Here is a 14,395-nt window from a genome sequence, read left to right on the forward strand (position 1 = left end):
TGACGTCTGAGTATTTAAGATTATTTTGGCCTCGGAAAAGCCTTTTAGTTTGGTGAAGAAGGGTGTGTGAGCTCATTGGGAGTATCCTTCCTGTCTGCTAAACTTCATGTCCCCAAAGATCAAGACGCAATAACATCACGGCAACTGAGAAAAAATGTGAATTCTCAGTGCATATTTCACATTTAATCTGATGCCAAATCTAGATTTGTGAATTAGATGTCTATGGTAAGAGTCATCAGCCTCGTCAGAATGATATACATCTGGTTAAATTAAATTGTCATGGATACAAATTATCTGACATCATGAGCATGTAATATTTAATTTTCTTCAAAGGGGATGAGACAGAAATTGTACCGTCACTAGTTTTTGAAACCACACAAATGATGCAACTGACATCAAACAGTTTAGTTACGAACATTATCGCTGAGCCACTCCTGAGTTCTGTACTATTACACACAGAGCTCTGTGTGGCATGTTAAGTCCTGAATTAGGAGTTATTATTTTTGCTCTGCTCACTGCCAGTATATCAAATGATAACATGATAACATGCTTTAAATGAATGGGATTTACGTTTATAAGCTGCAGAGTAAGGAAAACGGAGGAGGAAAGGGTCAAATTATCAGTTGTAGTGCAGAGAATTTAATCTGCAAGTTGTTTTGACGCCTGAAATGATCCTTGAATGAGTGGATTCAGATAAAAAGCTCTGATTAACTTCCACGCCTATTACAGATATTAAACACAAAAATGGCTACAGATATTTAGAAGGAAGGGGTGTACACTGTTAGTCATCCTTAGTTGTTTTAGAAGTTAAAAAAATACTATTAAATTAACAGAATTTAACACATTTTATGTAAATACATCCTTTAATTAACAATGCTTTAACTGGATTACATTTACATTTAACTGCCCAGGTGCCCATCAGGCCATGAAGGTTTGGGTCACAGTGAGCCTGCAGCTGACATTTAGTTTTAATATTCTCAGGCAGGAATGCTACATTGTTAGTGTGAGGAGTCAAAACATCTCCCCCATGTGTCGGAGGGGCTGTAATGAGATGACATTGTCTTCTTACCTGCTGAAACACATGGAGAAACTATATCAACGCTGGGCTGCACAGTTTTCAGGTAGTTTTTCATTTTGTTCATACTGCAGTTCCTTTTAGATGAAAATATTGTACTTTTTACTCTGTTACATTCCTCTGATGGCCGTATAGTTACCAGATACTTTGTAGATTAAGATGTTTACATTCAAATCATAAAAAACCAGCTACCCTTTTTGGCTCGTGGCCCTTAAAGACGAAGCAATGTCTTCTTGTGACCTTGTGTCACAGGTTGCATATGTTGATGAGTTGCGAGCAGTTCAACCAAAGAATGATGTTCCCCTCTGAGATGGTTTGATTTGAAAAAGTTTTTAGAGGCCTGAGAAGATAAAACTATCCAGTATGTTACAACAAAAAGGGAAAAATAGAGAAAAGTAGTAACCTTTTAATCATGTCTTGACCCTTTAGATTTATCTTGTGGGTTCCTAACCCCCAACCACTGTCGTAAAATATACATTTACGTACCACAGATGGAGCATTTACTACTTAAAAATACTAATGCAGAAGCTAAAGCAGAACTTTTACTTGTAATGGGCGGAGGGGGCTTTTTACATTGTGGTATTGTCTGACTGCTACTTCCACCACCACTGCTGAGATGTACAATCAGTCATAGTGACTCAAAACCATGCTGGCAAACTTCTGTCGTGACCAATCCAACCAGTTTGCTGTGTGGATTAAAATAACCAGAAATAAAGAGGATGAAAACTCTATGCTCTATGCATCTATGCTCAAACATGCACTTTGTGGTCAAAGGGGTTACAATGTTCAATGTTTGGTGAAACTGTTTTAGAGAGGTGTTGATTCAACTGTATGATCATTTTGGAGGATGTAATTTGTGGTGCTGTTGGACTGTATTGTGTTATACTGAGAGGTGTTTCTAATATTTTGTCCACCTCGTTTATATTAGGGTACTGAACATTACAGCCTTCATGAAGGAGGGATTTATTGCAGGACTGTTGTATTAAACTGCATTAGTTTTAGCTAGGTGTACCTAATAAACTGGCAACTGAGTGTAATTCAGGCTTATTGATGGTATTCATTAGACTGGGTTTAGACAAACAGTGCTAAAGGGCCAAATTATTCATTTCTAAAAATCCTTTAAGACTTTCTCCTTTAAGACTTTTTTTCATGTTGGATCTGTACTTCAGAGGTCTCCAAAGACTTGCTTTCATCTTTATACCAATTACCAATGTGACTCTTCTTCCTGTTTGGAAGTCTAACTTGGTTATAATGGATTCTTGGAAAATCATGTGCTTGGTTTGGCTTCTTAAGGATTAAACTAAATTGGTTTAGCCCTTAAAATTGTTCACGCAGATATACCTAATGCGATTATGGGTTCTGTTTTAAAGATCTACGTTTAGTTGAATTCATATTGTGTTTGTTTGTTTGTTTGCCTGGTTTAGTCTGCAGTACGTTCATCCCTGTACTGTTTCCTGACATGTACATGCCTGTGATAGTGTTATTTCTATCAGCTGGTCTCCTGGGCCGTTCCCGCTGTGCCACCCCTCCGCTATAAATTGCTTCATCTGAGCCTCCTGGTGCCACTTGTAATATTCCTTTGAGGATTTGTTTGCGCGCAGAGCGACACAGACGACCAACATGAAGACCGTCGGGTGGAATATTCTGATTTTATCGTTTGCTTTTCTTGCTTCAGGTAAATTAAAGAAAACCCCACATTTCGCAGATTGTGATTGTGTTGATATTTTAACTGATGGTAGTTGATCTTCCAATTTAAAAAAAACAAAAAAAAACAACAACAGCTCAAGTACCAAAGGAGTGTTCGGCACCATCTGAATACCCGCACACCAGACTGAACAAGAAATATACCAGCAGACAGAAGTACGCCGTTGGGGAGAAGGTGTATTATAACTGCGCCGAGGACTTCATTCCATCCTCAGGCATCCGAGTTGTGCAGTGTATTGGAGGAAAATGGACCAAACTGACTCTAAAATGCGAAAGTAAGTACTTGGCACACTTATTGGCTACCCAGTCCATGAATAAAAAGGTAAAAAGAGGGTTAAAGGTTGTTTTTCCTAGTAGATGATTGATGTTCAGAGCTATTATGTGATTTTATTGTTTTTTTTATTGTGGTGTTTTTTGTTTTTTGTTTTTTTTTTAATTGAGACCAACAGTACAGCTCAGAGGCAGTCTGAAACCCCCTAGCGGCCATGTGGGAAACCTACATGTTATTCCAAAAGTTTAAATTTAAGAACCAACAAAACTTTTTTTTTTTTTTAATGTCTGAATGCCTACCAAGATGCTTTAGAATAGAAAGCAATAAGATGAATTTATTTATGCAGCTTTTTATTTAGATTTTTATTTCCATAAACAAACAATTACACTAGATTTAAAGTGTAGGTTCATATTTTTCAAAGTCTGTCTTAAAACAGTACTCATACAACTGAGTTCAACTAACTTTCTGGTGTTTGTTGCTGTTGGGACTGTATCTTGATGTCTGACAAGAGAATATTTTTACTGAAAACACAAGGAAAGAAGTTTAGCTTTTAATGTGTTTATATAGTGTTTGGTGAAGTAGAATCCTTGCTCTAACAATCTATTGTTACTCTAGGTGCTTGATTTTCATCACCAGTAGGTCTGACCTAATAACACCCGTTCTTTCCTTTTTGACTTGCATGACAGCTGCACAAGAGCAACCTATTTGAAAATAACACAGCTCATCTTTGTAGACTCCATTACAACCTAATGCACCAAATATTTTGATCCCAGAATGAGAGAAAACAATGGGAACTCTTCTGTGATTGTAATGGCTGCTCAGGGTCAGACGCAACTGTGTGGAGCTGAAAATGGCTCATTGTTAAGCCCAAGAACACATAAGCAGACCAGATGTTTGCTGCCATGGGGTCTTCAACCTGAGCCTTCTATCGGAAATACACTACATTACCGAGCCTCACACTTAACTTCACGCATTTCACTGGTTTCAGAAATTCAGGAAAAAAACGACACACCTCAACCCCCCACAGTAAGCTGTCAACCTGGCAAGTCAGCTCAGGTTGACAGCTTACTGTGTGGATTGTTTTGCAACTTGGTAAAATAAAGACGTCTCTGTTTTGGGTTTTTTTCCATCTGGCAAATCACATTTCACCACTTGATTCTGGTTCTGATTGGCTATTTACTCTAATTTTATCTACTTTTAGAGAAATCATGCGGCAATGCCGGGGATTTACCTAATGGGCAGTTCCAGTATGAAGGGAATTCATTCCTTGGGGAGAAAGTTTATGCTGTATGCAATGAAGGGTAAGTTGAAACCTGAAAGAAGTCCTGTAAAACTTGGTCTGAAAAAGCCTCTAAATTTGTGTCTGACTATCCAGTATATCTCCATGTTGACAGATACACTCTGAAAGGACTCAACTACATGATCTGCAAGAAGTCTGGTTGGACCGGTGAATTCCCATCTTGTGAAGGTGGGCATCAATACATTCTTACTCATTGTCTGAAACCTAGTCATATTCTTTACTGTGGTTGCTGCACCTTAAGAGGTGATCTAAAATAGGCGGTGGCGTTTTGCGAATTGCTTAACTATTGCCTGAATGTGACAAACAATTAATATAGTGTGTCAATCCCTTAGTTCATTTAAACATATTTTCCAATAGTTGTGAAAATAAGTATTTAGCTGTTCAATTTATCTCTTTTTTAATTTTAATAAGCAAGTCATGTTTTTGGATAGTGTATGTTTCGGGTGTCTAGAGCTAAATCTGCCTACTAGCACATTTTGCTCAAAGTATCACAGGATTGTGAGTGGCAGATATCTAAACTTTTCAGTAAGGTGTAATTTTAGTATTCCATCAGACAGTGCCAATCAATCTGGAGAATTACCTGCTAACAGATTATTTTAATCTCTTCAGAGGGAGCGGTCACCTGCTTCACCCCTGCAGTGGCCAACTCTGTGCGCCGCGGTGACAATGTTTCTGTACACTGGGTGGGAGACAGCATGACCTTCACCTGCAGTGAGGGTTTCCAGTTGGATGGAGCTCAGCAGATCACTTGTGGTCCTGATGGCCAGTGGGAGCCTCAACCCCCTCGATGCCTGCCCTCTCCTGATGATAAAGCGAGTACGTTTGTATTTCTGCTGGATAGACTAACTAACTAATTGTGTGGCTTTTGGCAGTACAAACTGTCATCATCTCAGTTTATTAAAGTGAGGTGGTGGTTAAGGTTTTATTTATTTTTCCTCCATTCAGCAGGTGGATGTGGTGTGCCAGTAACCACCAAAAACTCCAACGCCAACCTCGCTGACAAGTACATCACAATGACATCTTTTGCTTCTGGTGACAAAGTCCATTACGTGTGCAACGTCGGATACATTCAAGCAGGCGGCAGTAGACTTCGCAGGTGCATCGAGGGAAAGTGGACGCCGCTGCTGCTAAAATGTGAACGTAAGAACGTTCATAATCCTTCAGTCAAGCCTTTACAAACGCTTTGCTACATTACTGAAGATCTTGTGTCTTCTATATCTTATGATTTCTACATGAAATGCCATGTATTTTCAGAAACTGGTCACTTTATTTTGATTACCAAGGAACACTATTTGATTATGTGGCTGAAAGTTATTGCTCTTTAAGGATGATTCCAGTGTTTGTTTGTTTTTTTTTGTATGCTTAATTTTGTTGCTGCTAACCATTTTCTATAGCATGCTGTAGTGATTTTTCAACTTTTAAATAAGTTTAAATGTTTTGCTACCACCCAGGTAGCCAATAGTTTTCAAAATAACTCGCGGACACTTTATATCGGGGCTTAAAATGCTTACAGATTACCCATCACTGTGAACAACAGCATGTCTGATTTTATCTTTGTCAAAATTACAATCTTATTGCATGATAATAGCTGGAAAATGAGAACTCTTATGCGAAGTATACTTGATCTGTAGTAAATGTAAAAGCACCAATATGGCCCTTTGAGGTATGAAGACTTCTCTACAGTCCTGTTGACAGGTGTACTGTATTGTGTCACCTTTTGTTGCACTGCATATAAAATATAAAAAAAAAAAAAAAAAAAAAAAAAAAAAAAAAAAATTTACAAGGTCATAATGACCTGTTAATCTCTTTCCTTTTTTTCATCCTCAAAAAGGAAAGGCATGTGGCTCTGCCGGAGAGATTCTAAATGGACAGTTTACATATACTGGAGTTGAGTTTGGCGACACTGCTACAGCTGTCTGTGATGAGGGGTAAGGAAATGTATACTGTGCTTTCTTATATTCTGTTTTTCTTCTCTTATCGCTGAAAATGTGACTTTACATACATCCTTTCATCAGGCATCAACTTGTGGGACGGGCAACCAGACACTGCATGAGTAATGGCTGGGATGGACGTGTTCCTGTCTGTGAGGGTGCGGTGAACTACCAAAGCATCATTTGTTAGGTGGCCTTTTAAATTTTCCTTCCTCTTCAGCTGCACCAACACTACTGTATCTCTTCCAGCTGTGGGGTGTGCAGAGCCTCCAGAAGTGACAAATGCAGAGATGGAAGGCCGTCAGGAGCCACCATACACATACAGGAGTGTGGTTCGCTATCATTGTCGTGTGGGAACGCTTATTGGACAACGGGAGATTTGGTGTACCAAGGATGGGACATGGAGTACTTCTGCTCCTAAATGCAAAGGTCCTACATACTTATTAGTGACACAGCACTTTTATACAACTTTATTTACCATTTTTCTTTTTGACATGTCTAGAATAAAAACTTCTGTTTCCTCACAGAAATCACATGTTCGTCTCCGATTGTGCCCAGTGCCTACTGGACAGGGGCTCATAATGAGCTGCATCAATACAGGGACACTATAACTATTGAGTGTAACCCAGGCTACAGAAGGTTTGGCCCAAGCACCGTTACCTGTGGTAGTGATGGCCGATGGTTCCCTACCCTCCCCAAATGTACACGCATATGTAAGTAATCAATTCTTTGTTATTAATGAGTTGCTTGATATTATTGGTTTTACAGCACTTTAAAATTTATAATTACCACCTGTTGTTGTTGTTTCAGCACATGGCACCTACTGAAGGAGATAATACGCTAGCTGAAATACAAAACTACAGTGTTCCATCCAACCTGGTTAAACTCTTCACCAAATGTCGGAGGATAGAAAGAATTCTCTAAACCAAACTACACTATCTTCCTTCTAAAAGATAATTGTTCTAAATTCCACCTTTTTTTTAAATAATGCAGTACTACTGATATTTGCTAATAATAAAACTTGTATAAACTCATTATAAAGACGGTGTAGTCCCTCACTCAGTCATTATAAAGACATTAAAATGTTTTGAAATGAAGCTGAAGTACAGTATTTATTTCGATAAGTGTTTTGGGCAGGAACAAGTACAAACTTGTTTCATTCACCTCTGTACATAGTTCTTTTTCAATTTTTTTTTGATGTGTATCATCTCTATAGACTAAACGGTGAGTGAGCATTTCATGAACAAACAAGCTACAAGTAAATAAGAACACCAATTCCATTCATTTAAAAAGACAATACAAAATCCAGACATTTCTTTACATGAGCAATAACAATTCAAGTGCAAATATCATTATCAACTCTATGATACATCATAGCAAACTCTCGTTAAAAGGCAATTTAAAAAAAACCAAAACAAACAAACTTATCAGGTTGCAGGAAAGAAGCTGATTCTGGTGGGGGGAATTAGGGCCGAGTGAGTACATGTACATGGAGCTATTGGAGACCAGATGTACATAGTCTATGACTTTAGTTAGTGAGACGTGTAAAGACGAATTTTAAACTGACATGGCTTGGCCCAGCATCGCCCTCAACGTTGACAGTGTGGTCAAAATCCCTTTTGTGTCATCCTATAGTTTGGGTACATGATATGAAGCGTACCATTCTTTTTTTTTTTTTTTTTATTATTTACATGAGCGGGGACAAAAATTCACTGAAAAAATTCAATCTAACAGAGAGCAGGCGTCTACTCTAGAGGGTTGAATATACAGGTTAAGGGGTCGGGATTATAATTGTACCAATTTGACTGCAGTGGTGGTGATAATGACTTTACAGGAATAGTCCCTAAATTTGGGAAATACTTATTCACTTTCTTGCCGAGTTCTTCCTGTCATCACTGAGGTTGCCAGGCAACAAGCGAAGACTCCAGGAAGTCACTTCACTTGGCCAAGAAATAGTTGTAACAGTGCAACACATACTTACCCCAGCCCCATAAAACCACAACGTGATTAAACATTAAATGAGATGTAACATGTTAGTGAGGTGCTGGTAGGTGGATTTTGTTACCTTTGGACAGAGCCAGACTAGCTGTTTCCAGTTTATGTGCTAAGCTAACATAACCGCCTGATGGCTGTAGTTTAATATTTACTGTAAAGATATGAGTTATCAATTTGTCACTCATCTAACACTCAACAAGAAAGCGAAAATGTATGTATTTCCGAAAATGTCAACTATTCCTTTCCTAACATGAAGAGAAGTTTAGATTTTTACTAAACTTAAATTATTTTACCCTGTTTTGGTTGCTGTTTTGAAATCACAAAGAATACATTCTACACACCAAATACTATTTTTATTACATTTTTGACAGACTTAAATTTTTTTTGTATTTCTAAGAAACGTCTTCTGCCTGTAGTGACAAATATTTAATACAGAGTCTCAACAAGACTGCAGCCTAAAACACATTTCACAAGCTTTGATGGGTCACAATAGGGTGTAACCAAAATGAAGGTGTTATTCATTCATTCATTGCACTTTGTACTACAAAAGGTAGGATGACGTGTTCTAAATTTAGTGCACAAAACAAAGTGATCCGCCTTTTTTTTTTTTTTTTTGGGCGGTCTTTGGAAGAGCTGTCTTCATTGGGACAGAACAAAAAATGTGAGTGGGGTGGTGGACGGGGTGTCTTTGGATTTGAGACAGGTGGGACATCAAGGGCAGAAAGTGATTTTGGGTGTCCTGCGTAAGAAAATTAGGATCAAAGAATTCAACCCTCGTCTAATTTATTTTCATTATTTACAAGATTGAAATAAAAACACTATAAAACTGGTAGTCCACAGACAGGTAATGTGAGATTATTAACTTACTGTGTGTAAGAACTAAAGTATTTCAGATGTGGAGCTTCCTTTTTGTTTTAAACCTATAGACTTATTAGTGTGTAAAGTACATCAGAAAGACAATATGAGATTGAAGCATTAAAGTGACCTTTTTAAAAGAAGCAGCAAACATAATGTCCCTCAAAGACATTTCTCTCTATCTCTCTCTGACATTTTTCCATTAGACACATCACATTCTCATTTCTGTGGCTCTCACAATTAGTTATTCATCTCCCAAATGTCCACTATGTTCCTGGAATGATAAAGCAAATATAAAAAAGGTGGTTTAAGTTGGCTTTAAAAAAAAAAAAAGGTTGGAAAACGCCGGTACAGTCTAGACAGACGGAGCAAAACATAGATTAACTGTTTTAACAGTAAAACCCTTGGAAACTGCTCTAAGAGCTCAAACATAGTAAGGCTTTGAATGACGTGGAACGCAGCTGTGAAATGAATTTAACTGCTCCTCCTCGAGGACAGCAACACAGACACTGAAGATGGAACCAGGGTTACACAACACTTATAACACTTACAGTCATACTTAATGGTAGGAGTTGGAGCTGGAACTCAAACCGCTCATTTAAGCAAATACAATAACAAGCTCAAACCACACACACAAAACGTAACTCCTACTGTCTGAAATAGGCGTTTCTATTGTTTTCTGTGGCTTCATTGCACAACACAATAGAAACCAAACCCACTCACATACTCTACATCCCCACTAAATGCTTGAGCTCGGGATTGCAGACCTGTGCTGAATGGAAACTGACACAAAAACCTAAAACAAATGATTTTCAGTATTTCTCAGGTCTGCATGGTGTTTATTGTCAAAGCCTATGGAAATTAAGAGAGGGTAAACATACTAGTATGTTTATGTTAAGTCCTGTGAGAGTTGCGGGATGTGGCCTGTAAGGTGGAGGGGGATGTCGGGGGGGGGGGTCATGATCTGGTGCTTCAGCAGCTGTGTCTCCTTTTACTTGTAAGGTCGCAGGAAAGCGGAGACTTTGCTGCTTATGAGACGTATGAAGGAGCGAGGAAGCATCTCATTGGACTCCCGAGTGGTGTACTTAAAGTAGTTGTTTGGGTGAGCAAGCACATCAAAAAGAGTCTTAATCAGTTTTTTATCCTGTAGGGAAGAAAAGACGGATTACAGGTGTTAACTCTATGCTTAAACGCATATTTTCATCCTTAATAATTGTTTGAATTGCATTTGAAGCTATTACACAATACTGGAAAACAAATTACACACCTACCATATGACGACATTAACGAATGTTTTCAGTATTAATGTACCGCCTGACTCATACAAGTACTAATGTTTATTAGCAACAGCCTAACACCTTTTTAATACACAGCTTATTGCTTAACTGAATCCCCTCTCCCAGGTGGTCTTACGTGTCAACAATAAATGAAACCAGAAATAAACACGGTAAGAAGTAAAACTGCTAACCTTGAGGATTTCTTGATGGTTTTCTGAGGCATAGAGTCTTCCATCTCGCACTATGTCCTCTACAAGCTGTTCATAGTCCTCTGAATTTATGAAAACACAAGACACAATTACTACAAGTCACTTAATGAAATGCTGAAAACAGGCCATGCGTATCCAAAACAAGTTAGGTGCTGAAATAATACACATACAATAATACACAAAAAAATGCCATTTGACTTTCAGCAATGTTTTCCAGAAGCAGTGTCCCTGTTACTCTACAGTAGGTGAACTGAACACAGGATGCTTTTTCAATGTTGTGAGTAGAGCTAGACCAGCCAGGCCAATATTAGCTTATTGCAGATATATCAGGCGGTAAGTAACAACAAATTGCAAGTCAAAGATATGTTTTAAATTTAGAAACTGTTGCAATTACATAGTTTGTCCACCAGAGTGGACTAGTTTACATCTGACTATATTTCTGACTTGCTAACCCCGTACGAGCCTGAGTGCAGCCTGAAATCTTCTGTTAGGTCTCTATTAGTAATTCTCAAGTCGAGGCTGAAAACCAGAGGAGAGCAGGCAAGCTAGCTCTTTATCTTCATTTAAATCTCTCATCATCAACACATCATTTTAGAATTGGATTTTCTTTAACTGTTTCATTCTACTGCATTTGTTAAATTGCTTATTTTAATCTTATTTGTATTTTACATGTATTTTGTGAAGCATTTTGTAACTGTATATAAATAAAGTTATTATTATTACATATCTTAGTCACAACTCTTTAATAAAACAAATTTTAGGGGTCCTCACAGATATATGGATATTGACTTTTTAAAATCATATCATATTGATATCTGTATCCGGTATCAGACAGACTAGTTATAAGCACCACAAAAATAAAATCTATATCACCTCCATTGTATTGGGGCGGAAATCTCAGAGATGGATATCTCAAAAGCTGGACAAATAATACCATTAGACGTGACAGTTCATAGTGAAAGCCAGCTGGTTTGATAAATGAGCACGCTACATACCATCATAAGTAACATAGGGGATCTGAAAGCCCCTGGCGCTGTTGGCCTCATTGGACTTGAAGTTAATCCAGAGACGTCTGGAGCGAGCTGTGAAGGCGATAGGCCGCTCATATGTCTGACATGTCTCGTAGGTGGTGATTGATGTAGCTGACCCTTGCAGGGGCACAGAAAGGACAATGGTGACTTATCAGGTTTTCAGAACTGCTCCTTCTATGGTGCAATTATTTACAGTATAACCACTAAATTCCAGTGAATCAGCAACCAGAAAGGAAGACACTCACAGTTCTTCCTCATAACCAGCACATCTCCACACTCATCCTCTGAGGGCAGGAAAATCTCCGGCACTACGATTAGGATCTTGCGCTTGCTGGGTGGGTTGATGTTCCAAATACACTCCACATTAGCAGGGTAATTACCAGGATAGTTAGGTGACTCAATGTAACCCATGAATTCGCCCATCTCACCACCACATTGCCTGTCTAGTAGCACACAAACAAAACAAATTAGTTTCCAGCTCATGTGTGAAAAATCTGAAAACACAAAACTCATTTTCATACTAACTCTTGCACTGCGAGACACTTGTAGCACCATCAAAATCAGTGGTAGTGTTGCCAGGACAGGAAATACAGTAGTTCTGCCTGAACTCTGTCTGATACGTCCCCACTGGGCAGCGGATACACCGGTGTACTGTGGTGTTGTAGTAATGACCCGGAGAACACTGAACTGCAGGGTAGAAATTAAGATACACATTACCTGAGGAAGGTGTTGCAGATTATTTGAGTATATTTTCCTGTAAAAAGAGCACAAGCTGACCTTTGACTTCACAATCATGGAAGGAGCTGGCACCCTCCCGCTTGGTGCCCAGTCCTCCCCCACAGGGGAAGCACAGGGTCCGTCCCAAATCTGGTTGGTAGGCACCCTGAGGGCATGGCTGACAAGGCTTGAACCCATCGCTGGAGAAGTACCCCGTTGGACACTGGCCTGGATTTGATTTGTAGAACACAGAGAGAAGGTTTATTCAGGACAATTCACAGGATCAGAAACACATGTTTAACATTGTCCCTAGGACTGTAAACTACCTGCACAGGAGGAGATGTTTCGTGCCCCGACAGGCCCGTGGCCGTCACTGCCGGGGCAGAGGTCACAGGCCAGCTGTCCCTCCTTCTCCTGGAAAGTGCCAGGTGGACACTGGACACAGCGCTCCTGCTCACCATGGTAGTAAGACCCCGACAAGCATCTGACTGAGAGAATATCCACAGATGACACACTTCACTTTAATCAGTTAGAAGAAATAAAGAAATCATTGCAAACCTTGAATTTTGATTTTCAGTTTTTTGGTCGATGCACTTGTTCCACGCACAGGTGACCTAGTAAACTTGAATATACACTCAGTAGCCACTTTATTAGGTACACCTGTACAATCTAATGTAATCCAATACAACAGCCCTACCACAAATTCTACATTTAGGAAGCTCATAATGTTCAGTTTTTCAATTATTAATTCGTTTTTCAATTAGTAAATTCAATTATATGTTTATTACTGAGGTCATAAAGGTAGTCTTGTACTGGACTACATTTCATTGAGCGGTGTTTCAAATTTCTTGTCCTCCCTATTTAAATACATGAGGGGAGCAGAATATTAGAAACACCTCTGAACATAATGCAGTCCAGTACAACAGCATCACTAACTATGACCTCAATGCTAAAACATATAAGTGAATTAACACCTCTATGACAATGTCAACAAAAACTGAACATTATAGGCATCATAAAAGTAGACTTGGCAGAACAGTTGTATTGGACTGCATTAGACTGTGCAGTTGTACCTAATAAGTACCTAATAAGTGGACACTGAGTGTTCCTGCTCAAGTGCGCATGCGCCAGCCCGCATGCTGCCTGTTGCCGTATCACCACCGCTGATACATCCCACCACAGTCATCAGAAAACTTCTGATGACTCTGCTGTGGTGGGATGTCTGAGTACAGGGCTGTGGTGGGGAACTTTGTCTCGTGGTGTGAGCAGAACCATCTGCACCTCAATGCGACAAAGTCTAAGGAGCTGGTTGTGGATCTACAGAGGGCCAAGGCACCAGTGACCCCGGTTTCCATCCAGGGGGTCAGTGTGGACATTGTGGAGGATTACAAGTACCTGGGAGTACACTTGGACAATAAACTGGACTGGGCAAAGAACACTCAAGTTGTTTACAGGAAGGGCCAGAGTCGCCTCTATTTTCTGAGGAGGCTGAGGTCCTTCAACATCTGCCGGACAATGCTGAGGATGTTTTATGAGTCTGTGGTGGCCAGTGCTATCCTGTATGCTGTTGCATGCTGGGGCAGCAGGTTAAGGATAGCGGACGCCAACAGACTCAACAAACTGATCCGTAAGGCCAGTGACATTGTGGGGGTGGAGCTGGACTCTCTGTCTGTGGTGTCAGAGAGGAGGATGCTGGCCAAACTACATGCCATCTTGGACAGTGTCTCCCACCCGCTCCATGACGTGCTGGTCAAACAAAGGAGCACCTTCAGCGGAAGACTCATCCCACCAAAATGCACCACAGCGTGCCACAGGAAGTAATTCCTGCCTGTGGCAATCAAACTCTTTAACTCCTCCCTCTAAGTTAGGTCACTAAACTGGACATTGATCATTACATCTCTGCCATACTTGGAATATTTGTGCAATATTCTGTGTATTACTCCTGTGCAATATTTAGTTTTCCCATGTTAGTTTTTCCTATTTATTGATATTGATATTATTCATACCTCCATTACTGCTGTGCAATATCT

General features: G+C 39.5%; 2 protein-coding genes across 3 annotated transcripts in view; one reads left to right on the plus strand and one right to left on the minus strand.

Moving 5' to 3' along the window:
- Positions 1–2,582: 2,582 nt before the first annotated feature.
- Positions 2,583–7,378, plus strand: LOC122883166 (complement receptor type 1-like). The gene is made up of 11 exons (XM_044211473.1): positions 2,583–2,750; positions 2,857–3,054; positions 4,252–4,351; positions 4,445–4,518; positions 4,960–5,166; positions 5,296–5,490; positions 6,182–6,278; positions 6,366–6,439; positions 6,531–6,710; positions 6,809–6,994; positions 7,092–7,378. Exons 1-11 carry the CDS (start codon positions 2,696–2,698, stop codon positions 7,106–7,108), a joined length of 1,383 nt encoding a protein of 460 aa, XP_044067408.1. The 5' UTR covers positions 2,583–2,695; the 3' UTR covers positions 7,109–7,378.
- The window catches only part of scube3 (signal peptide, CUB domain, EGF-like 3), an 80,366-nt gene continuing 73,345 nt past the window's right edge, over positions 7,375–14,395 (minus strand). For both annotated transcript variants that reach the window (XM_044211471.1, XM_044211472.1), the window contains 7 exons: positions 12,692–12,853; positions 12,426–12,593; positions 12,174–12,335; positions 11,894–12,091; positions 11,613–11,765; positions 10,600–10,679; positions 7,375–10,275 (listed from right to left, as the gene is read on the minus strand). In XM_044211471.1, the coding sequence (XP_044067406.1) occupies positions 10,123–10,275; positions 10,600–10,679; positions 11,613–11,765; positions 11,894–12,091; positions 12,174–12,335; positions 12,426–12,593; positions 12,692–12,853 (1,076 nt within the window). In that variant the 3' untranslated portion in view covers positions 7,375–10,122. The remainder of the gene's footprint in view (positions 10,276–10,599; positions 10,680–11,612; positions 11,766–11,893; positions 12,092–12,173; positions 12,336–12,425; positions 12,594–12,691; positions 12,854–14,395) is intronic.

This window comes from Siniperca chuatsi, linkage group LG10 (genome assembly GCF_020085105.1).
Source record: "Siniperca chuatsi isolate FFG_IHB_CAS linkage group LG10, ASM2008510v1, whole genome shotgun sequence".
Lineage (NCBI taxonomy): Eukaryota > Metazoa > Chordata > Actinopteri > Centrarchiformes > Sinipercidae > Siniperca > Siniperca chuatsi.